The sequence below is a fragment of the Argiope bruennichi genome, chromosome 8 (assembly GCF_947563725.1).
Source record: "Argiope bruennichi chromosome 8, qqArgBrue1.1, whole genome shotgun sequence".
Classification (NCBI taxonomy): Eukaryota; Metazoa; Arthropoda; class Arachnida; order Araneae; family Araneidae; genus Argiope; species Argiope bruennichi.
In genome coordinates this window covers 71769689-71795415 of record NC_079158.1, presented here as the reverse complement: position 1 = coordinate 71795415, position 25727 = coordinate 71769689, and the positions used below count along the sequence as shown (strand labels likewise).

The following is a 25727-nucleotide window of genomic DNA, read 5'->3' as shown; positions in this document are numbered from 1 at the left end:
ATACGGCAACAGTGGTACTAAAATTAAACTGGAACTTAGAGAAAATACCAAGATGTCTGTTGTATGAAGAGTTCTACCGTTAAAAATACTATCAAAATATTTTTATCTTTGCATTATCGGTTATATTGGCAAAAAGGTGTTTATTTTTGCTTCGCTGTGATATTGTTTAATTCATAATGTAAGCCATAAGAATTGAACAATATCCCTAAGTAATTTGGAGTATTTAATTGTTTAATTCATAATGTAAGCCATAAGAATTGAACAATATCCCTAAGTAATTTGGAGTATTTAATTGTTTAATTCATAATGTAAGCCATAAGAATTAAACAATATCTCTAAGTAATTTGGAGTATTTAATTTTTTTTTAATTTCACGAAAAAAAGTTATTACTTTTTTAAATAATTTTTTAAAATTATTTACAATTATTCAAAACATATATGTTTTCTGGAAGAAAAAAATAAAAAGTTATGCATTCTAGGCTTAACTTGGTGCCACTTGAACCTTCCTTCAAACCAAGTCTCTGATACTGATGTGTCAAGTTTCCGCTTTTCTATCCTTTTGTTCAAAACGAAATTTAACTCAAGACGACAAAAGCGTTTCGGCTTTTATCAATGGCGGTAAAGGTCCAATAAAACAATCACATCTCAATCCCATCTTTCTAGCAGCATGACACTTCGTCGCGTGGATTTAGTTTTATGACGCCTTTTTATGGCCATCCATTGAAGACTTCCCTTTTCTGCCTTGGATGCATTTGCGGTAGAATGTGTTTACAAGGGGAAATCGCCTGTCGAAAATTAAAGAGGGGTGGATAATTGCTTTCTGCCCCTTCTCCCCTCTTTCACACGGTCAAGTTTTTCCGTCTCCACAGTAGCGGTCTTTTTGAACATCTTTTGAAGGGATATCAAAGCTATCAGTTTGAATCTTCTGTTGTCCTATTCAGGATTTACAAACGTACATTGTATCTTCATGTTTCTGTTACTTTTTTTTTTTTTTTTTTTTGCTTACACCCTTATCAATGTGCGAATGGCCAAGGATATGCGAGATGCTTAATCTTTTTGCATATACGATATTTTTTTGAACATTAGCATACGTGCGGGCTAATTTTGATCTCAAATTATCAAGCACTTTATTTTATTGTTCGTTTGTATGCAAATAAAATATGGTCAGAATATATGAATATTTTTTTTCATACTCCTATTTCCTATTTAAGACAAATGGAAGTTTTAATAAAAACTAAAATTTAACATAGCCCCTTTTTTCCATACTACTTCTGTATTCATTTCCCTTTTCCCCATGCCATTCATATAAAAAATTAAATTTTTTTTTCGACAGGAAAATATTGGAAGCGTAAGAAATTCTATTTTACATATATAGTTTATATTTAAATTTTTTTAGAAAAAAAGCTTAAACATACAACTTTTAAAAATTCATAACTTTGGCCATTCATTTATTTTTTTATAAATACATTTAAGAAAAAAAAAAAAAAACTTATCGCTCCTCATACAGAATAAAACGCATTTCAGAACGCAAAACAGAAATTTCAAAACAATTTATGCAACAATTTATAAATGAATGCCTTTATATAAAGAACTGCTACTTTTTCACGAGCAAGAAAAGATTTTCTGTCCGATTTTTTTTAAATACAGTAGACTCCCGATTATCCGCGCCTGCCGCACAATTTTTTTTTTTTTTTTTGCCTGATTTTTTTAAAAAGGTGCAGTTTTACAGTTATGCTTTTGTAATTACATAATACATTACAGTATTAAAACAGTACATATGTATTAATTTTTCTGTGTATCCTTGACGCCTCTCGTAAATACAAAGCACTTTTCTGTTTTCATTAACAAAATGCATTTTAGGTTAGTTTTGAGTGATATACTAAAATCACTCAAGAAGCGTTAGTTAAACATTTCTTGTTGTTTATTTTACGTTTTATTGTATATAAAACGATTTTTCAAAGTTGGAATGACTGTTTTCTTTTTTGCTATACCCGTTTTTAGCTTTTTTCGGATTATCCGCGATTTTTGTTATCCGCGGCGGCCTCGCCACCCAATTCCGCGGATAATCGGGAGTGTACTGTATTCGAAATCTTTTTTATTTTTTTTAGAATATTCGAATTGTTCCGATTCTTTGATCCTGATTATTTTTCAAAATTTCATCAATATCTGACGGTATTATTTTCACTACCAGTAGAAACATTTACGAAACTCTTCGCTGCCCTCGTACGTACGCACTCATAGCCATAACATTAAAAGAATCAGAAACAGCAACACACGCAAGGACCAAGTTGTCCCCAACCCCGAGTTAAAAACCGAGATACATTGTTTTATCGATTTTGCTATTGTAATTCTTACATGAAGATATAGAAAGTAACAAAAATAAACTTATGAACTTCTAGAATTTTTAAACTAGACTCCAACGTGTGCTGAGAGATTAAGCATATCCAAGTAATTTGAGAATTTAAAAATAGTGTCATGTGATGCACAAGTCTGACTTTGCATATTGACCTTGAGATAAAATGCGACCTAAAAATACACCAATTATAAGAAAAAAAATTTCTATGAAGTTGATTTCTTTTACATACAATAAGGCAAAGTAAAAATTCAATATTGGATACATGGCAAAGGCTGTTAGATTAAGAATTACGTAGCCTTTTACTGAAAACCATCATTTTACAGAGATCGAATCACCTAGATGCAATATATTTTCAAATGAAATAAGCTTTGCTATTAGCGGGATCCTATACATATGAAACCGGTCTCTCTAAAGGCTTGATGGGGACAAAATAATTATTAAAAGATTAAAGCTATATGCATAAAAGAATAAAATCGTTATGAATCGATTCTTTTTTATCTATATTGAAAAATAATGCTTCAGTTATACTACTGAAGCATTATTTTTCGTGATAAGGTTTTAAAACATACCTTTCAAAATCCTGTGGAAAAAATGTACTAAAATTATTCTCCGGCTGAAGGAGAGATTACAGCCGGCGTCCTGGCATAGGGGTAGCGCGTTTTCCCAGTGATCTGGGCGTCCTGGGTTCGAATCCCGGTTTGGACATGGTTCTATCTGTGAGATGTGTGAATATGCCCTCCTGTAAAAAGGGGTTGTGCAAGCGAATGTGATGCGTGTGTAGCTAAGTCGTACTTTTGGCCCTAATTGGCGCTACTAAAAAAATAAGAGACGCTCCCCCACGGGCTCAAATCGCTGTCTTCGTAACAGCAGGCTTGTCCATGGCAAGTGCCATAAGAAACAACGGAGATTACAGAGGCGAGGGAAACTTTTGCATATATTGTGTGGGTGGGGGGTGGGGGAGTACAGCTGTCATTTTTACTAAAATCGCATGATCATTAAGGGCACCTTTAGTTCTGCGCTTAGCTATGTGAAAGTTAATATTTAATTAAAATAAGTCACTCGAATAACGGACATAATTTTAAGTTACCTGTAATGCTAACAAGACAACCAAAAACCAATTTCATTAATTAATTTTCAATTTCGATAAAATCAATAATCAGACTCACCGAAATTATTAATGCAATTCTATTCTGACGTATTTCTAATGAAGTGAGAAACAATCCTTTACAGTAATCCTCACATGATTTTAGGTATTTAAAAATACCAGATTAAATTTTTAAATTCAGTTTCAACATACTCAATCCTTGACCTTTTCAAGAAAATTGGATTCGAAGCCATTGTTTAGTGCTGACGGAAGTACATCCTTGAAAGATGACTTCAGATTGATGATGCGAGCAAATTTTTTTTTTTTATAACTTTCGAAATTTTATGAATTTATCTAACAATTGTTGTGAATTTTGCATGTTGTGAAAAATCAAAACCGAGAACAAGTTACCTTAATTAAATTGCGAGTAAGAAATATTATTTGCAATGTATAATTAACTCATGAGATACTTCAACGATGACCATAAAACGCAAAAATAATGCAATTTTGTATTTTATAATACTAATAATTTGCTTCATTTTTTAATTTTTTTTCATTTTGAGGTGCTCTATGTAACTTGTAAACGAAGAGTGGCATCGTTCACCTTGTTTCCGAATGACAAAACATTGAAGATATGCCACTGCTCAAAAAGATTATACAAATACATAGAGAACAAATTGCTTCACATCTGCATATTGAAAACAATCCGGTTGTGTAATAAAAAGAATTGTTTTTAAAGCAAAAGATTTCTAAATAAAGAAGTGAGAAAAACAATGTTTCCAAAATGCTGATATATTTAAAGAAGAAAGAATCGCAGACTACCACTAGCGCTGTATCGTGATTTTCCCCTTTTTCACTGTATATTTTATTACACCAGAGAAAGTAAATTTTCCTTTCTTATTTCATAAACTAAGTGTTAAATACCTAAGCATAACTTAGGACGGGAATCTGAGGACATATGTGGCACGAAATTCTAGAAACGAAAGAACGCATACGAAATGAGGAAGGCTTTTTCTGACATGCGTCCCATGGCCAAGGTTGGGAGATTTTTTCCATGCCAAGTCGGAATGGTTGCGGCATACCTGTAACAAAAATGGGGATCGCTTCTCTCTTCTTCTCTCTAAGACGTAAAAATTTTGAGATTGTAGAAAACAAACAGCCGTAAAAAATGGAATGACAGTTATATATATTTTTTTTCTCTTGCCCGCCGTCTCTACTAAAGTGGACAGAATCGCGGAGACAATGGTCCTTCGCAAAATAATTGTTGATCTTGCAAGAGAGCGGGGGGAGAGTTTGTACAATGGCAACCAGCGATTGCGTAGCTCCTCCAGGTATAACTCAGCGGAGTGAATGCGTAGTAACTCATAAGGGCATTCCGGAAGAGACAGGCCAAGGAATTGAATGTTCTGTGGGTATCGCATTAAGTTGTGGGCGGTCTTCTTTCTGAAGTAAAAACTTTTCGTTTCGGAAAGTGCACGAAAAAGTCGTCCACACTTCCCTTGATGAATGTACAATGAGAATACAGGTGATTCGGAAGCGCTTTAATGCTCTCAGCGTTTAACTTCCTTAAATGTCGCATATTGTCTTGGAATGGATATATTTTTTGTCCTCTACCTATCATCGAATGGACTATTATAGGGGTACTTAAAGTATGGATCTAGATAAAAATGGGGTCAAAGAGTACTGTTTTGGGGTTACGAGAATGGACATGGGCTTTTTATCGCTTATAAGTTTTCATAGATTCTGATTTTTTTTTTTTTAAGAAAAATACGGAACACCCATTAATTTTTTTTTTTTTTTTTTTTTTTGTCATTAGACAATGATAAATTTTTGCTTCTTAAGGAACATCCATTTAAAATTATTTTTTCATTTATCATTAAAAAATGGTGAAAGCTTTATTTTTCCCTCTCATTTCTATGCATAACTTGGGAACTTTGCTTATCTTCGGAAATGTTAAAATGATATACCATTTTTTTATAGTAAAAAAGATCTTGAATAAAAATATTAAGAATATTTGCAAAATACAATATAAATTACATCAGAAACCTATATGTAATATGTATACAATGAATATGCTGCTTAAATTTGAAAATGGAAAACTGCCTTTTTATGAACTTTTTTATAGCACAGATTGGCAATTATATTTTTACTTTAGTAGAATGAATTTATATTTAAAGAAACTTATGAATTATTCACTTGGCTATTATAATTTTTTTTCAACTCGATCTTTGAGATGCAATTTAATGAATGACTTATATTCCTGATATTTTTAATGATGAGATAAATAAGAAGCTTAAAATTTCTGCTCTATTTTCAAAATGTTAATCTTTTTCTTGTATAACTCGAAAAATATTAATTATGATTTGGAATTTGTTTTAATGCATTGGTTTTGATACCAATTAACTATCTTAAATGTTTTAGTTACAAAAAAAGCATTCAGGCAATTTAACAGGTATTTTTTTAAAAAATTTAATTACCTGTCGACTTTTTTAAACATTCTGCTTCTCGATAGACTATCACTTTGTATCGAACAGATTCACAACATTGTTAAAGAGTTGTTTATAGCTTTTCTAAAAAACTGTTCAAGTTGTTTTTTTTAATTAAAAATTAAATTTTCTGAACACTGGATGTTCTCTTTTAAATTATGGTACGAAACTTAATCTTAAAAGTGATTTCTGCTATCGAAATTTGATAACATACTACTTGGCAAGACAAAAATTAGAAAGTATTAAAACAAATTTATTAATATCAAATATTAACTAATTATTTTTAGTTAAAAAATAATTAATTTTGCCGCTTATTTATTACTGTGTCTTGAAATCCTTTACTGCTTAATATGGGCTGCAAAAACTCGTTAATGAAAGGTTATTTTCATTGACGAGTTTTTTTTACCTTCTAATCACCTTTTATCTTCTAATTAATTACAATTCTTTTTGATGATTTTAATGATATTGCAATCTGTGTATTATTGTACAAGTAATTTGAGATATTTAATTGTTCCTTAACGATTCGAACTTTTTGAATTAACGATACAACAGATTTCTTCAGTCTAAGTGGATGCACGAATTAGATTTCCACCTGAAGGCGAATAAATTATACTTTTGGAAAAATTACGATTCAGTATGCATGACTTATTAAATTGAGTTTAAATCGCGATCTTTTTGTGACTTTTAGTACCTAGTGATGTAAGCTTACCGATAATTGAATCATTTAAGCGGAAAGAACAAAATTGCTTTAGAGATTACATTACGGTTTGATCTGTTGATTTAACTACCTAAATACCTAACATTTATTTTAAAAAAAAAATTTTAAAAAAGTTGAGAAACAAAACATTGCTCACTAAGATTGCTTCCATGCTGATGCAGCAGTGCAGAGGTTCTGCGGAATGGCGGGTGGAGGTGTGACACGATAAATCTCGGGATTTGGAATCATTTGGGGCGTCTGAATGGGACAGACTTCCAAACTTCCTGGTTGCAGAATAGCAGTTGGTGCCAAATGACATATTCCTGGTGTGCAGGGAACAACAGGTGTTCCATTTAGAACTCTTGAACCACAAGGCACGATGGCTGAGCCAGGGAGTGGTGCTGGGCAAGTATAGATCCCCTGATTGCACTGGACGAAGTTAGGAACTGAAGTAGTCTGAATGCCCTGGTTGCTGGATGCCACTTTCGGATTATACGGAATTACTGGCTGGGACACCACAGCGTTGTACGGGACGATCTGAGGTAGCGGCACTAAATTTGAAGAATAAGGCACAAGATTTGATGAATAATATCCATTACAGGAATAAAAATTTGTTGCTGAGCTCTCTGGCGCTGATTCTGTTGTTAGGGCGCTTGAAGCACTTGTTGAATTACCATTCACGATCGGGACTGCAGCTAAAATATGCCCATTTGGTAGAATAGGAGGAGGATATCCTTGATTGCACTGATAAATTGAACTCGGTCCTTGTGAGTATGATACTACGGCTGCTGGTGTGGTTGGGCAAGCTGCAGGTGCCACTTGCATCACTGATGAAGTATTGCACATAACCATCGTGACGGCTACAGCAGATATTTTTTAGGTTCTGAAAAAAGGAGAAAAAAATAGTTAATACGTATGCTGAAGAAATTTATTTTTAGGACATGAATACAATGGGATGGGTGCTCAATTGGTTGAATTATTACATTTTACTGACTACTAAAAACCAAAAATTTTTCCTTAAAATATTACTAATTTTTAACGTACATAAAATGCTGAAGTATTATTATCGATAAGAATCAAGTGCAAAGTATCAATGACAATGTCTATATTCATTTATCATTATTACTATATTCACATAAATTTTATTAACTAAATATAAAATTTTACTTAAAATATAGGAATCAGAAATCAATATTTTATTTATTATACACATTTTTTTTGTCATGGACAAATTGTCAAAAGAATCCAAAAATCTAGAACAACTTATTGAATATTGCAGTCATTAGGATATAAAATAAAAGTTATTTAAGTAATGATTAATGTTAAACTAATTCGATGAAAATACATAAGACATAAAATTGTTTGTGACAACTGCATAATTGACACGCAATTAAACACATGTAAATCCCTCATTTAATTTATAATTAGGGGGGAAAATACTGAACAAACGATTTTGGGGGGAAAAAAATCCAATCAAAGATTTCATTTTACAACTATTTTAACTCAAATATTTTGAAAGTCAAACAACATTCCGAAATTCAAAAGCTGCATGCACATTATCATTAACAAAATTACAATAGTAGCAATACAAATGAAAATAAGTTATATAAAATTCCAAAATAAATTTGGAATACATTATTATTCAATATGCGTATTAAAAATTAGTATTACATATAAAATCTACTGGTAAAAGTAAAATTCAATTGATAAATAAATAAACGTTTTAAGATATTGAAGTAGCAAAAGTAAGTCAAATTGAAGTTAGTGAACAAAAGACTTTTTGAAAACAATCAAATTGTTTTGAGTCTGGCTAGTATGAAAAGCAAAGCATGGCAGTTTTGTGGTATTCGTGAATTTTGATCATTGTTAACCCTGCAAAAGCTAAGAACGATTCTGGAGCATATGCCGGAGAACACACCTTCATTCCTTCAAAGCATGGCATTCACACATTTATTAAATGCAATTGAGCAATTATACGCTATATTGTATATATATTTTAAGAAAATCATTTTACTTGCTTATTGATTGAAAGAATAATAAACACTCCCGATTATCATTCCAGTTTTCCACTTTCTGTAATATATTCGCACGGGATTCAGATCATAACGAAAGGCAATTTGAGAAATGATAAATTTTATCATTTCTTATAACTTTTTAATGTAGCAGACATAAAAACAACAAATTTGATTTAATATTTCGAATTTTTTTTTTCAAAAAACTAAAAAGAATTGCTTTGGAAAGGATAGTTGCTTAAATTAAAAAAGAAGATATTCCCAATATTTAGGATTCTGGATGCGAGTTCAAGAAGGTTCGACTTTACCTGAATAAAAGTTTGGAAATAAATGCTTTTTAAGCCTCAATGGCAGAGCATTCTTTCTTTGTATATACAGTGAGCCACAAAATTGAGTATACACCTCTAAAACTTTTAGACTTCTTCCAATTACAAATTAAATATTGATTTAAAATAGATAATTTTTTTTTATCCTAGATACTTCAACCTCTGCTTTACCATCCTATAATAACACAATTCTATAGTTAACTTATTTATTACGAAAAAAGTTAAGCGATTCGAAGAAAAGATAGAAAACCATGCCACAAAATTGAGTATACACTTCTTATATTTGTAAATTTTGCCACCACTTTTTTTAGTTTCAAATTTTCTTTAAAGAGTTTCAGGAGTAGCTGCTGCTTATAACACGTGCTATTGCACTTCCAAGGTTTTAAATAGTATTTTTTCTCATTAAAAATCGTAAAATGAGCTCTCGTAGAGAAACTACTGAATTTGAACGTTTATTGGTTGTAAAAGGGTCGAAAGAGGGCAAATCTCTTCGAGAAATCGCTTTGTTGATTGGTGTAACTCATGGTTGTGTCCAAAAAATACTACAGAAGTATAAAAAAAAGCTGGGTCTGTGGCCAATATTCCTGGAAGAGGACATAAAGAAATACTGAGTACTACAGCGAAAAGGAAGATCATTCACTCAGTAAAGAAAGATCCGAGGGTGAGTGCCTCTAAACTAGCTTTATCGATGTCCTCTACAATAAGGAAAAAGATCTCAGATGAAACAATTCGACGTACCCTTCACCAATATGGGTTTCATGGCCGTACACCAATACGAAAGCCACTCATCAAGTATGTGAATAGACAAAAGAGAGTGATTTTCGCCAAAGAACATCGTTTAAAGCCTATTTATTTCTGGAACACTGTAATATTTTCTGATGAAAGTAAGTTTAATCTTTACGGAAGCGATGGACGATTTAAAATATGGAGAGAAGCTAGGAAAGCACTGGCACATAAAAACACCATTAAGACAGTCAAGTTCGGAGGTGGATCTGTCCTCGTTTGGGGTTGTATGTCGGCTAGAGGGGTTAGAGAGCTTGCTTTTATTGATGGTATTATGGACAAACATGTATATTTGGGGATTTTAAATGATAACTTAAAAAAAAGTGCCAGTAAGTTGGGGCTTGGGTCAAGCTTCATATTCCAGCAGGACAACGACCCCAAGCATACAGCGAAGATTGTGCAGTTATACTTGCTGTACCATTGCAGGAAGCAATTACACACTCCAGCCCTGTCTCCAGACCTAAACGTCATCGAAAATTTGTGGTCGCAATTAGAGAAAGCTGTACATGAGCACGAAATCACAAGAAAGGAAGTTCTCAAGAAGGTTCTGAGAGAAGAATGGGCTAAAATTTATGTTGAAATCACTAAAACACTAGTAGAATCTATGCCCAGAAGATTACAAGCTGTAATTCAAGCAAAAGGTTATGCAACAAAATATTAATTTGTACGTTAAAAGGAAATTAATAAAGGTGTATACTTATTTTTGTGGTGTTGTTTTTCCTCTCGTCTCAGATCTTTATTTTTTTTTCGTAAAAAAATAAATAAACATAACAATTTTATTAGTATAGCACGGTAAAGCATAGACTAAAGTATATAAGGTAAAAATTTCAATCATCTTAAAGCAATTTGTAATTGCAAAAAGTCTCTAAGTTTCTAAGGTGTATACTCAATTTTGTGGTCCACTGTACAAGGCTGTATTTCCCAAGGATCAGATTCAAAATCCTTGTCATTTGGACACTGTTAAGTGTCGGCAACGCTGAATAGAATCAAAGCACAGGGGTAACTCTTTGTTTGACTCCCTGAATTGCCCGAAGCTTTATCTCAACCGTTGAAGCCCTTTTGAAAGATGAGAAAGAATGCATCACGAGTAAAAGTCGTTCGCTGGACACTGACCCTTTTGACCTTTCTTCTCACCCACTCAATTTACCACCCATAACGCTTCTGAGAACTAGGAACTTGAGACGTATTATTTTGAATTAAGACGAGCTCTTTGGGGGGCTAAACCTTTTTGAACAACCCAGTCGACAGCAACAACGTGTTCCGGTGGTTACACGTGGCGTGCAGGCTGAAATCGTTTATCCTCGAAGGATTTTAAAGTCGCAGTTGTTATTTGCTAATTTCTAATAAGTCAGTACAGATTATTGATGATCACATTTATTTTTAAAAAACTTATAATATTTAAATCAAATTCTTTAAAAAGTTGTTTAAAAGATTCATGCAACATTTTCCGTTTTACCCACATAAGAATAATACGGACTTCAGTATTGGGTTTGTTTGTCATTTTGGCTATCTACACCAATCATATGATTGGTAACAAATGTTGAATATGATTGATATCTCCCTACAACGACCTTTATGCAAAAGTTTATCAATAATCAGTTTTTGATGATCTTACGTATTGACGAGAAACAAAATAAATAAGCTAAATGGAAATATTAAGTTTAAAATTATGCAAGTTCTAGTGAAATATTTTAATCAAAATAAATCTTTTTTTGCTGATTAGTAGTGAAGACTGATTACGGGATATGGTTTGAAAGGTTTTGTTTCACCTAAATATACTTTTGCACAGCCACATTCTGGATCATTTCATATCGACTTTTTATCCAGAACTCGATTCCCTAAAAACATGTAAAGCTCTAAACAATAATTTCATTCATTGCAAATTCCAAAAAGTCGTTCTGAGTTCATTAATTACCCTTACTTTTCAAGTTTTGTTTATATACATTTACACGAAATTTTGAAGCAATGTCAGGGTTATATCGGGAAGTATCTCTTTTTGACCTTCGGTCAGATGTTGACATGTCACCTTCAGCTTTAACACACTGCAGGTGAAAGGGAATCGCCTCCCACATTGACGGGGAGGCGATTCATTCACAAAAGATTTAAAATGCCGGAAGCCAACAAAGGGGGTGGGGTGACATATCCGAGACTGGTACCGAGAGCAAAACTCTGCCCCAGTTAAAAGGGATGTTTATTTATGAATACAACTTCATTCTTTTTGAGTAGGTATAAATTACGGGGGAAATAAATAAACAAAAATGGAATTCAAAGACTGAAGTCAGCCATTCGTATTTTAAGTAGATTCTCCTAATAAAATTAAAATTCCGTAAAATATTATCTTAGAAGCAAAACATGAGTTGTGATTGAAAGAAAATCAGCAGATTCACTGCATCATTTAAGCTCTACAGGTAGAATAATTTGTTAACTTATATTGACTAGAAGATTTTTCTCATAAGCCCTCGACTCCCGGATTGGATTTCATGTTTGAGACCAGATTCCACCGAAGAATCGCCGTGTAAGTGGTTGTGGTGCACTTTAAATCAGTCAAGGCCAAACATTTTCCCTTTGGTGTGGCGCAGAAACTTAGGGAGGAGGTTCAAAGTTAAATTCTTAAAATCACTGGAATCTTAAAATCACTTTATCTAGGATTATGACAGGATGCACGAACTCAAACTTAGAAAACTCTTAATTATTGCAATTTAGAATTAAAAAAAAAAAAAGTTATTTTGTAAATGTAGCTGAGTTCTGCAATAGAAATTACACAAGGCGAGGTTTATTGCCAATAATTTACAAAATTAAATTTCAAGATGCAATTTGATCAGATATTAATCCGATTAGAAACACGTGGTGGAAACGGTGAAAATAAGGTAACGATTATTTTATAACTTCATTTTTAGAAGAAACACAAACTGGAATGCACTCTGTGAGGTTTCAGCGTGTTATCTGCATCTCCGAGATAACACGATTCTTTGCCATGGTCTTTAAGCCAGTCACTAAAGATATCAGACAATTTCATATTTGCTTTGATGTGCATTTATAGAACCAAAATATATCATCCATTAGCCTTCGTAAACTCAAAAAAGGATTAATTATTATAGTTAATATTTTTATAAAATTTGTAGCGATTCATTATTTTATTATCTTTTCCAAGTTGTCAAATATATACTTTTATAAAAAATACAAATTAAATAAATTATAAAATATTAGAACAATATTAATACTTTATCAAGTATAATTTGTCTGTTTCCTTATAATTAGTTATTAAAATATTTATGAAACTGAACGGCTTTAATAATATTGTGTATCAACTTAGTTGCCGACAGTCTTGAGTAAATAACACAATAAAAACTGATGCCGATAAATAAATAACACAATAAAAACAAATACATACTCACAAAAACAACAAACTCAATATACTAAATGAAATTTAATATATTAATAAAAACCGCCATTAGCATGTTAAAAATGTGCCGAATATGAATTGAGCACGCCTCATCACCAGTTTTTAAAAGTTTGATCCATGGTAGATCGCAGTTTTCTTAAGGAAAAGTTTTTGTTATGGGATCAGAAGATACAAGTTTGAGACCCCTCTCTTATTATAATTGATTGACTGTCATGAACGCAGATCTTATATGAATAAATCGATCAAGGCTAAATGTTCGCCAGCCAATGAAGAATGGCTGCACACATGTCATTGTTGCCAATTGACTATAGTTCAAAATTAGAAGATTTGTCGCAAATTTTACTTCAAAACATAACCTAAAATTTAATTAAATTAAACATTGGTTCGTTATCATCAAATTTACTATGCACTAGATCGTTTGGCGGAATCAGGGTGCGAATCTCAAACCCTAAGGTCCAAAAGCTGACATCTTAATTCAAGTCTATCATGCCTCTTAGTCACCAAATTTTGAATGAAATAATCGTTATATAATCAAAATCAAAATTTGAGGAAATACTTGTGTTAGTTTGGGCTAAAAATCAGAAGCGGAGAGTGAGAGAACGATCATACAGCATTATCGGACTTCGAAAAAAATTAGTGATGAATATATACCAGTTCGCTCTAATCGAGGATATCTTTTTGAACACTCTGAGTTGATATAGGAGAAAGTATTAAGGACAGGATCATTGTTTATTTCATGAAACGCGATTGCTATTTGTGTTGTGCTTATAGTATGCGCAGATTTCTCTTCAAAAACGTGCTAATGATTCAAAATAAATTCGATTTATCGAGAAATCATCAGGTGAAGATCACAGAGAAGAACAGAATCCAAATACCACACAATACTATATTTCTGGGTTTTTTTTTTTTTGGTTATATTAACGTCCCGTTTGAAGCAACACTAGGGCTATTTTGGGACGGACCTCGTCATTTTGAACCGCGGTCAGATGACGAGGACGACACCTGAGCTGGCACACCCCTCTCCACACCACACCAGCGGGAGGACGTGTGGTCATGACGGATTTAACGTGCAACAGACCCCCTTACACGACGGTTCTTCGGTGGAATCGGGTCTCGAACCTGAAAACCCTCCAGTTCCAAAGCCGAGACCTTACCACCAGGCCACCGCGGCCCCTATATTTCTGGAAGAAAGTTTAAAAGCAACTTTAATATCAAGCATGTTATATCAGCATCAAAGAAAATAAGCAGTGTTTCATATAAATGATCGTTACCCCAACAGAATTTAGTCTGCCCCAATTGTTCAGGTTTTTTTTCTTTTAGTAAATAGAAAAATATCCAAAATCCTGTGGTAGATTTCTTAAAATCTTCGATTCCCAAATACAGGGGACGAAAAAAAAAAAAATCAACTGCGCAACTTTAATTTGCTTCCAGTAGTATTCCATTGCAAATCTACATAAGACAAAGTGCAATTAAATGTTAAAATTACTTTGACTGTAAAGTGAACCAGTTAAATTTAAAGTCGAATCGTTACAATCTTGCAAATGTAGTTTCAAAGCACGTAATACGGATCTTAAAAAAAAGCCAGTAAAAATAATAATAAAACTGACTGAAATAAAAAATCCTCCCAATTACATAAAAAAATACATTGGTTAGGAACTAAAAGTAGATATTTTAATATGGTTTTAATTTTCCTTCTGGAAGTAAAAAACACTTTTTACTTCTCATATATGAAATGTACGATGAGAAAGTATTATAATGATAAAAGAAATCGAATTCGAGATTTTGATGAATCCTTCAGATCTTTTCAGTTCCTCAGATCAGTGCAGTTCTGTTCCCCTCAAATCGCGTTCAGTCCGAACAACACATGTTGACACTATGAGTACGATAGCTCAAAAATGCTTTGGATTAGAGTAATGAAATTTAGTCTTCACATCCAGTTTATCGAATTTTGGAAGAATCGCACCAAAGGAAGTCTGTCTGTCCTTTTGTCGAAATACAAGGTAACATGATAACTATCAAATGAGAAAAGCTAAATGGATCAACTTTGGTACATATATTTCGCTTAGTGTATTTCAGTGTCAGATTTGGAATAAATTCCGTCAAGAGATTGAGCACAATGACCAAAAAAAAAAAAAAACGCGAAAAATAATATTTGTTAAGCTATCTGGCGATTATAATTGAAAATCTGTGCCAAATTTTGATTTCAATTGATAGAAAAAAAGACGCTAAAAATGCAAGCTTCTGATCGCATCACAACGAATAATTGCCAAAGATCGCACTCTAAAAGGCGCTTTCGTAACTATTGTTCACCAGTGGCATACGGTTAATAATGCACATTTAGTAGAAAGCATATGAGAAAGTTCCGGGCAGATCACTTTCGCTGGCGAATTTCCATTTTTTAAGTAGGTTTAGTAATATTATTATTGAGGATTTATAAAACTAAACTGCTTACATATTATATATAAGCAATATTGGGGCTATTTTAGGGTGTACCGTGTAATTTCGAACCACGGTCAGACGACGAGGACGATACCCCCTCTCCAAATTTCCATACCACGCTATCAGGAGGATGTTAGGCCCCGATGGATTTAGCGTGTACCAGACCCGCTTAAGCGGCGGTTCTTCGATGGAATCAGGTCTTGAACCAGTTCCGAAACCGAGACCTTACCACCAAACCACCGCGGGCTTCTTTTACGTAGGAGATACAATCCAACAACACGCTGGTTATAAAAAAGTAACGCACAACTAGCAGAAACAAGGAAGAGTTCTTTTTAAGGATATTGAGAAGAAAATGAAGAACGGAAAAATGACAATGAATAAATGCCAATGAATTTTATTTTCAAAGCTATATACATAACTAATTTATTTTCATAAATTAGTTATGTATTAACTCATAACTCATTATTCTCATAAATCCTTTATTATCATAATTTGCAATTATAAAATTTCTATTTAGAAAAAAAAATTGAAAAAACACGTTTTCTAAATATTACATCTGTGTTTTATATTTTTCTATCGGGACCGCCACTGTAAAGTTTTAGTGAACATTTTATTAAAGGCCAAGGTGTTTAATCTAGTGTGGCATAGTAAATACCGCTTTCTTTTTTTATCGACAAGGTCGCAAAAGGGTAGTAATTCAATCGACACTTTTTTTCCCCCATAGACGCATAAATTTTCCAACATCAAGGCCTTTTATACGGGATGTTGAGCACACAAGTAGTTTCAAATTCTCTTTATGTTTTATTTTAGGATATTATCGTCAAAAATTGTACTGTTCTACATGTAGCATTCTTTAATCTTTAAGTGGTGAAATAATCAATAGAGTAAATGAAGTTTAAAATCAATTATTAAATTTAATTTTTTGTTATTACTCTACTCAAGATTTCAGTTCATTCTCAAAATTGTATTAGGATGTCTACCATGCTACAAATAATGTCAAGAGCTACAAGTTAGGCATTACTTTTTAATACAAATACTAATTAATTTGCTTATTATTACATTAGAAGTTTATTACATCAAAAAATTTTGATTGAGTTATTAAAAACTCATATTAAAATCTGTACTTTTATTAAAAAATACTTTTCTCAACTGGTGGAGACGATATTAATAATCTAGAATTTATGAATCAGAATATTGAATTTTGAAGTTACAAGATTTCTTTCTGTTACGCACTGTTGAAAAGCATAAATTATTTTCAAATAGATTAAGCTAATAATTCTAGACTTTAAATTTAATCTATTTGGTCTAGATAGGAATAATGTCAAACGACGAATTCTTTTTTGTATTGTCAACTCTAATTGTTTCTAATAGAAATTAGTTGACGTATATTTATAAATCATTGATGAGAAATACACGTTAGTAGTTGACCCCCCCCCATTCAATTTTCTAAATTACATTAAATTCGCCTAAGATAAATTTACAATCTTAACTCAAATAAAGAGACTGGATTTAAAAATGAGTACAACAGAAAGCGGCAATTATTAGTCAAAAATAATTATTAAATTATTTTTAATTTAAAATTATACAAAATTAATAATAATTATAATTAAAAATAGGTATTTTATATGTAAAAATTTAATAAGTGATTTTGATAAATAAACAATATATAACACTTTCAGCACGGTATTTACATCTTTCCCATTCACATTGAAAATTTATTTTAAAAAGGAGAAACAATTTAGAAATGAGCATTACTTTGCAATACTTACTTCCTCTTAACTTTATCTCTAACTTATTCTCTTTTCAATATTTACTTCCTCTTAACTTCAAATTTAAAAAAGAATCAAACTGTAGACAGTGGTAAATAGAATTATTAAAAAAAATTATAGTTAGAAATAGAAAAATTCCGAGGCATTAATGAATTTAGTTTAAAAGTATTCGAATTTACAAATTTCATAATGCAATCACTAAAACAGGTATTTTATAGGTTTTAAGAGTATGAGCTTATAAATTATAGAAGGAAAAAATACACACAATATTTTGGATACCTGATAGTTTTATAAGAAATTTTAAGAGCATTTTATAATTCATGAGTCAAATTTCAAGTGAGTTTTTTTCCCTGCCTTTGAATTTCACTCAACCTGCAATATAAAAACTTACAGCTTACAACTTATAACTTTTATTGTCCCTGAAACAAAGAATGGACAACAACAAGATAATAATTATTGAGAATAATTAAATTCCAGAGTATAATTAGTCCATTATACAGACGCTAATAATTCTGGGCAGATAAATTCTTCTTAATATATCTGCCTATTTAGATATATTAAGTTCAATAATAATAACAAAAAAAATATATATTATTTTTACAACTACTAAAATTTTCAAGCAAATATGTACTACAAAATTTAATATCGAAATGTCAAAGGAATATTGAAGCAATTAAACCATGTTTTTAAAAGTTCCTATTCTTAAAATACAAAGATGACAGCATTTTATAAATTTTATTCGATAAGTTTTTGGCAATGAAATAGATATTACAAAAACGAAAGACAGCAGGATTAAACTGGTGTTAGAAAGAAAATTATTTGTTATTACTTATGTAAAAAAGAAATTGTTTGAAATGTCGCAGTATCTATGAATTTAAACAGGCATGATTCTGTTGACTTCTATTGATTATGATGAATTTACAAGACAATGTTGTTTCATAAAAATGCTATTTTCTTTTTTAGAGAAAAAACAGCTATTAACATTTTTTTTTTTTTTCAAAATACAGAAATTAAACGAAAAACAAGAACTGGAAAACTTATTTAATTTTCAAAGTAGAAGATATGACTTCTTCCTCAATATTCAAAATAAATTATTTGTGAATTCTACAGGGAAAGCCAATTTAAAAAAAATCTAAACCCAAATGAATGACTAAATTCGAAACTGAAAAGTAAAAAAAAAATTGTAAAATAGTGTAGTTTCTTTTTTCTTTTTTTAATTTCATTTGTACAAAGAGAAAATATTATAATTGTAAAAAAAAATGAGAGAGTGGAGATTTTGACAAATGCACATTTCAAATCTCCCTACGTCCGAAAAATGCATTTTTGAAAATGTGTATCAGTGGACTCGATAACTCCAAAACGTTTTGAGCTAGATGAATGAAATTTGATATGTGATCTTTGCAACATATTTTTAATTTCTATCAAATTCTGAATGAACTACATTCACAAGAAATCGTTTGCTTATTCTACAAGATACCTAAAAAAAATATAAAGAGCTAGTTCAATACAATTTAGTATACAGTTTGGCACTTACAGTGTAGAAATGTATCAAGTGTAAAACTACGTTTGAACCAACTCTGTCAGAATAATGTATATCAATCTATTTATTTGCATGCATGCAGGCCCGCACTATAACTTAAATAAATGAATATTAAGGTTAATTTTTTTCTTTGACAAATGTATTATACGAAGTACAAAATGCTCATGTGCGCACTCTGAAAATGAAAATTTGTACACTCATATCTTTTTACATTCATATTGAAGGTGCACGAACTTTATGCTACGGGGGGGGGGGGATAGTATCTTTATTAGATAGTCAAGAAAGTTTTCAAGAAACTACTCCTACTGGTATATAGAAAAAAAAATCTTCATGTTCGACTACGCTTGTAATAAAACTCATTTAAAGTAACAATCATACGAGAAAAATCGGGAAAAGAATAGATTGATTATTATTAATTACCCTGGTAATTGATTATTATCGACGCTACTCGATTCAATGACAATTTAACGGATGCTAAATAATTAGAACATCTGTAACCACCATTAAAATTTTATTTTGCTCAATCTTAGGATTATACATGGATTTATACAGATAATTATAACATTATGTTCATGAAATGTATTTTGCACAATGAAGCTTTGTTGACTGCACGATGCAAAATCGTATTGTCAAACTTGAATAATCAACGACTACGTCCATGAAATTCCTTTTTACTTAATAGCTTTAATTCATTCTTAATTGCTGTTAAAGATTTTAAAATCCTTGAACTTATCTTTCAATAACTGTGAAGCAAGTATTAAGTATTACAAACTTTTTAAAGTTCATAGGTATATGATGGTAAACAAGCAATGCTGAACAATGATGTTGCGTAAATTATATAAAAATAAATTGAAAACAAAAACGCTGCGCAAAATTTGCTTTAAAAAAAATCTGAAAAAAAAAAGTTATAACAAAACAATTTGGAATTGCAGCAAATCATTCATCATAACAGATCTGTTATTTCTAGTAATATGTTTTCATTTTAGAAGATTTGATTTTTATTTGTTTAAAATTCTATTTGTCTTAATGAAAGGATGACGCTCCAATGTAATTCTACCATGACATTAATTTTTTATAATTCACAGGAAGTTCTTGAAATTCTCAGAATTTTATTTTAATTCCGTGAAAATCAGCTGATAATATAAAAACCAAATAAAAAAAATTATGAAATATCAATAAATACAATTTAAAACGTTAGAAGCTGAAAGAATCATTTTGGGGAATTTAATTCTTTTTTACAACAAAGTTTGGAATCATCTAGAAATTTAAAAATATATCTTTAAAAAAAAACACTTTTGAAATTTTTTTTATCGTAATTCGTATCAATATGCTAAACAAAATTTTCTTTATATAATCAAAAAATTTCAGTATGGTTCATATACAAGAAAAGTATCAAAATCGGAATATAAATTTGGTTAATAAATGTTCTATTATCAATGACATTTGTCATTGATATATAAAGTGTCTTCTGAAAAAAACCAGATGGTATGAGATATACAGTTCATTGGAAAATAATGATATGGAAGATAAGTGTACAGTTGAAATAGTTTAGAACGAGTACAGTTAATTTTAATAAAATAAAAAAATCCACACTTAAAAAGCTCCGTACATTTAAGTAATATTTAATATTATATCTTTATTATTTTAATTCTTTACTAAATAAATAACGCCCCCATCTTTTCGAAACGGTTTTTTTAAAAATGCCTTCTCCTATAGGTTAGAAAAAATATAACATCTAGAGGGGCTTAGAAGTTTCAAACAACTAGAGTCCTTCTCCGTCTCTGCTGCTTCTAATGATTTGTGTTAAATAATACTTTCCTCCAATGCTCATTTATATTTAATCTGTGATTTATAAAGATGATTTATTAGTATATTTCTTGATTGTTTTGTTCTGACATTTTCAAATTAATACTTCTTTATACATGATGTAGGACTCTTCGGTTTCGAAAAAACAGTCTTTTTACTTTCTCGTATATGTAGTATAAAGAAAGTATAGCAATCGTCAAAAAATATGAGCTCGAGATTTTGACTGATCTCCAAGTTTTAGATCTTCCTGAGTCCGAAATTAACATTTTTGGAAAATGTCCTTCCCTATGTATATCGGTCTGCCGTGACAAAGATAACTCAAAACTGCTTTGATCTACACGGGCGGAATTTGGTAAATGGTCTTTATATAAAATTTGCAGATTTCTATCAAACTGAGCAAAATCCGTTCAGAGGAAGTCCGGCTGTTAGAATATAATTTAACACGATAACTACAAAATGAAGAGGGCTAGATAGATAAAATTCGGTACACAGAATTAACGTCTATAATCTAAATACCTATCAAATTTTGAGTCAAATCCACTTAAGATTTGATCATCTGTGGGTGATTTGGTAAATTTGATCATCTATCAACCTTTAGAAACATGTACATATAAAATATAATGCTTTATAATTCAAAGATGCAGAGATTTAAATATATTAAAATTGGCATGGAATTTTATGATTATAGGTACAATTTTGCGTCAAATTTTTATTCCAACCTGTTGGAATAAACGCATATAAAACACAAATTTGATTTTAGGGTACTTTTTACCCCATGCCATGAATTTCTCGCCAAAAAACTCGTTAAGGATCACACGATAGATTCAATAAAAATGCTAAATTCAGGCCAAAAATTAGTATTTCGTAACTATTGTACGCCAATGGTATGCAAATCATTATCTGGGGTAACAACTGTATGCGAGAACGTTTCGGAGAGACCACTCCCGCTGGTTTAAGATGTAGCATTAGCAAAATACTGCTTGTTGTTGTTGTTAGTTAGTTTTAATGGCACAAGAGCCAAAATAGGCTATACTGCGCCATACATATGGTCAATAAGAAAATTAAAATTGTATAAAAAGCTCAAAGAGCGAATAATAACGTAAAAGGTGCAGTAAGTTCAATGATAGAACTGTAGAACAATGCGGTGATATATTTGATAAAAATTAAAATAGAGTTTTAGATGCAGTTAAGATACTGCAACATTTTTAACTATGCCAAAATGATTGACTATATTAAAACTGGCACTGGGTCATTCTTCCTTTCACTGCTCAGTCATATAGAATCTATATCTCTATGAAAAAAGAATAATAATAAAGAGAGAGATCCGAAACTCTAGTAAGAAGCACTGTTACATGATAACGTTTCAGGCTTGATTTGACTATCTTTATTTTGTTTTTAAAATATATTCTTAATTGTAGAGCAGTGATAAAGAGAAGACAAAAGATTATTTTACATCGTTGCAACTCACGTGGATATAAATCCAGTATCTGAATCATTGATAAGAATTGTTTTATAATGCATTTAAAAATATTTTTTGAAAATATTAAAGCTAGAGGAAAATAAAATTGGAATCACTAAAAAGCTGAATTTCTTAAATTTTAATGTGGTATTAAAAAGATATTCTCTGAATATGAGGCACAATGTTAAGATTTCAATTCATTTATTAAAAGACAAAGTAAAATTTCTTTTAAAATATTTTCTTAGTGAGCGCCTATTACATCGAAAAAAACTGAACATGATATGTAGTTCAGCGATATTAGAAGGCTTCACAAAGTATCGCCACATCATAATTTGGAACAGGGAAATTTCAAAATGAATATTTAAACTGCTGAATCGAAAAGTATAATTTGACCTAATTTTGATGAGTATAAAGCTCCCTAAAACAAAATTTAATAAAAAAATTTTGATTGATAATTAATATGAAATAAAACTATTTTGATGGAAATAAGGTATTTAATGAAAGTTTGTTACTTGTGCCTTACATTTTAATGGACATAATTGATAACATTTATGTCCTCTGCTAAATTAGCATCTTCAGATTGCTTAATTTCCTACACTTTCACTTGATCAATGAACATTATTTAGTTATTGAATATCATTTAGCTATTGAATATCTTACGATCTGTATATACTCTCTGTATATATTGCAAAATTACAGCAATTACAATGAAGACACTACAATGAAGATGCAAATGAAGAAATTATTTGAAAACCTTTATAGGAATAAATATTAACAACATTTGATTACAAGACAAGGGAATTACAGTTTAAGAAATTAATTTGATAAATGAAAGATATTTAAGTCACACCTACGAAGATTTCCATCGAAAAACCTTTCACATCTTTCAGCACCAGATGCATTGCAAAATTTTATATTATTTAAACGGATGTTCTAAAAAAAGTTGCCAAGAGCAAAATTTAAAAGAGTAAAAACTTCTCAATTTCAAAAAGCGTTTTTTCAAATCCCAATTCAATAAAGCTTTTCACCCATAATTTTTCTTGCTTTTATAAATTTATTTCCAAATTTCGACTTAATGAATTTTATTCAAAACTAAGTTTTTGAAGTGGAAGGACAAGATTTTATTAAATACTTAACTGTATTAAATTTTGAAAAAAAGATAAAATTCAATAAAGATAAAAAGTCTACAAAATTTATTTAAACTAGAGAATGCAAAAACTGAGCTCTTTAAAAATAAAAGGCCAATTTCTTAAAAATTCAGAAATTGTTAAAAAAAAATCGATAAACGAACGATATTTTTTAAAAAAATTATTCGATAAATGAACGATATTTAAATCACACCTATGAAGACTTCCATCGAAAAACTTTTCACGTAACACCAGATGTATTGCAAAATTTTATATTATTTTAACGGATGTTCTAAAAAAGTTGCCGGGGGTGTAAAATTCAAAAGAGTAAAAAGTTACTCAATTTAAATCGTATTAATAGAACTTTTACGGGATTTAAGCAAAACAATGCGTCTCAAAACGTGAGCTTCTTCTTACTTCTATAAATCGTGAATTTCTAAATCAGGCAAGCAAAATATTAGAAAGTTTTTATGTATCCTATCTCCAGTACACAATAACATCACCAAGTCTAATTTTCCCTCCTATCTCTCAGCGTGGCGTAGCCATTACTTCCCTGCGCAAGGCTCCCATTGTACTACACATACCTTTGATTTATGGCCCATGGAGCTGCAAGCAGTCGAATGGCTGCAGAAACAATTGAGCAAACCTATGTGGATAAAGAATTAGTGATGACGTTTATGAGGCTTGGGAATTTTAGATAGCTTGTTTTATGATTAGGTACCAAAACATGGAACATCTTTCAGTATTTTTTTAACCGAGCTGCTGCTTCATTTAACAGTAGCACAGCTGACTTTCTGGCAACTTTATTTCAAGTGATAATTTAATTATTTTTATTTGTCGTAATTATTATTAAATGCTATTTATTACGGAGTATTAAGTAATTTGCTTCTGAAAATGTAGGCTTGGTTTAAAAACATATTTCAAAGTCTTTCTTTTAATATAATAAAAAAAGAATTCGATTTTAAAAACTTATTCTAAGATTTAATTTTTAAATAATGATGACACATGCCTTCCATTTTTTTATTCTTTGTTTCGTTCTTACTTTATTCAGCTAATTTCATCTGTCTGTACAGTAATTTTTCCCTTTCTTAATTGTCAAAACTAAACTGAAGATATTCGTCTATTAAATGAGGAAATTGTATAGTTTAGTTTTAAATATGTTTAAGCAAATTTTATGTCCTCAGAACAGGGAAAAGACTTATTTGTATTTAAAATTTACCTTAATTCTGATAGATGCTAATAATAAATATAAGAAAATACTGTTCATTTCAGTATCCTGAGACAACCACTTTTCGGCGATTCTATATCACTAAGGGGTGAGGAGTGGAAGGAAGTACGCATTTCCGGAATTTACTTTATTGTTAAATGTAAATATCTCCTTCTTTCCTTTCACCCCTATTTTGTCGAATTAAACCCAACCTAACGCATGCGCAAAAGCGTGGAGGTTTTTACAATCCGTTGGCAATAAATCCTTTTAAGTATGGTATTAAATAATCATATGATAAACAAATTTATTAAATACAGACCATTTTTTTTTATCTTCAAGATAATCGTGAGAAATATGAATTCGAAATTCATTTATTTTCAACTTTCTGAATAGTACATAAGATGCAAATTCTCTCTGGAAATTAATGTATTTGCTACATTAGCGTAAAACATTCAATAAAGCAATCTATTAATTATAATGATCACTGCAAGTGTGTGTCTTGCCTACAGAACAGGTCGTTAGACTTGAAACTACCAAATTTGGCACAGATATACTTTAACAAGTGAATCTTGGAAAGATTTTTAAAATTAGTTAAAAATTAAGCGAACTTTTGGCTCTTTCTCTAGCTATAATCTTTAAAAATACTATAGCACAAAGATAATTTTTATGCTAATTTAAATTTCAAAAGAATTTCATATCGAGTTTCCTGTCTAATAAAATTTGAAATTTAAAAATATTCTGCTAAAGAAATTAAATTATTGCATTAAATATTTAACTGAACTTTTTAGCAAGCATTCATTTCGACCAAAAGGCTGATCGCCAAAGGCGGATAGTATAGAATAATTCAATTAGTCGCAAATCTTAAAGGCAAAAACATAGAATTCAAAATCGATGTCCTGTTAATAAAATGAAATCTCTCATTTAAAAATATGTCAATGTATACTTATAATTCAAGTACTTCAGTGTGTCGAGGCATTCTACAGGATAGACCATTTGTTTTAGAGCTTCCAAGGTTGGCACATATATACTTTATGTCTGAATGTGAACCTCAAAACGATTGCTTTTGACATATTTATTAGAATTTTGATTAATTAAAAACTTAACTTTTTTAACTGCAACTTCTGAAATTATTAGAGCACAAATTTACTTTTTACACCATCTGAAAATTTTAAAAAATATGTTTTTAATCATGCCTATTTAATTGCCAGTCAATTTCTTTGTTAATTTTACAGTT

At 30.8% G+C, this 25727-nt stretch overlaps 1 protein-coding gene across 3 annotated transcripts in view; it reads right to left on the bottom strand.

Annotated features, from left to right (window-relative positions):
- Window positions 1-25727, bottom strand: part of LOC129980524 (uncharacterized) — a 37645-nt gene that overhangs the window by 8602 nt on the left and 3316 nt on the right. Inside the window, exons 1-2 of one of the 3 annotated variants that reach the window (XM_056090864.1) lie at window positions 13135-13321; window positions 6780-7505 (exon numbers count right to left, since the gene is read on the bottom strand). In XM_056090864.1, coding sequence (XP_055946839.1) covers window positions 6780-7474 — 695 coding nt within the window. In that variant the 5' untranslated portion in view covers window positions 7475-7505; window positions 13135-13321. Of the gene's footprint in view, window positions 1-6779; window positions 7506-13134; window positions 13322-25727 lie in introns of those variants that run through there. The other 2 variants (XM_056090863.1, XM_056090866.1) reach the window with 2 other exon arrangements.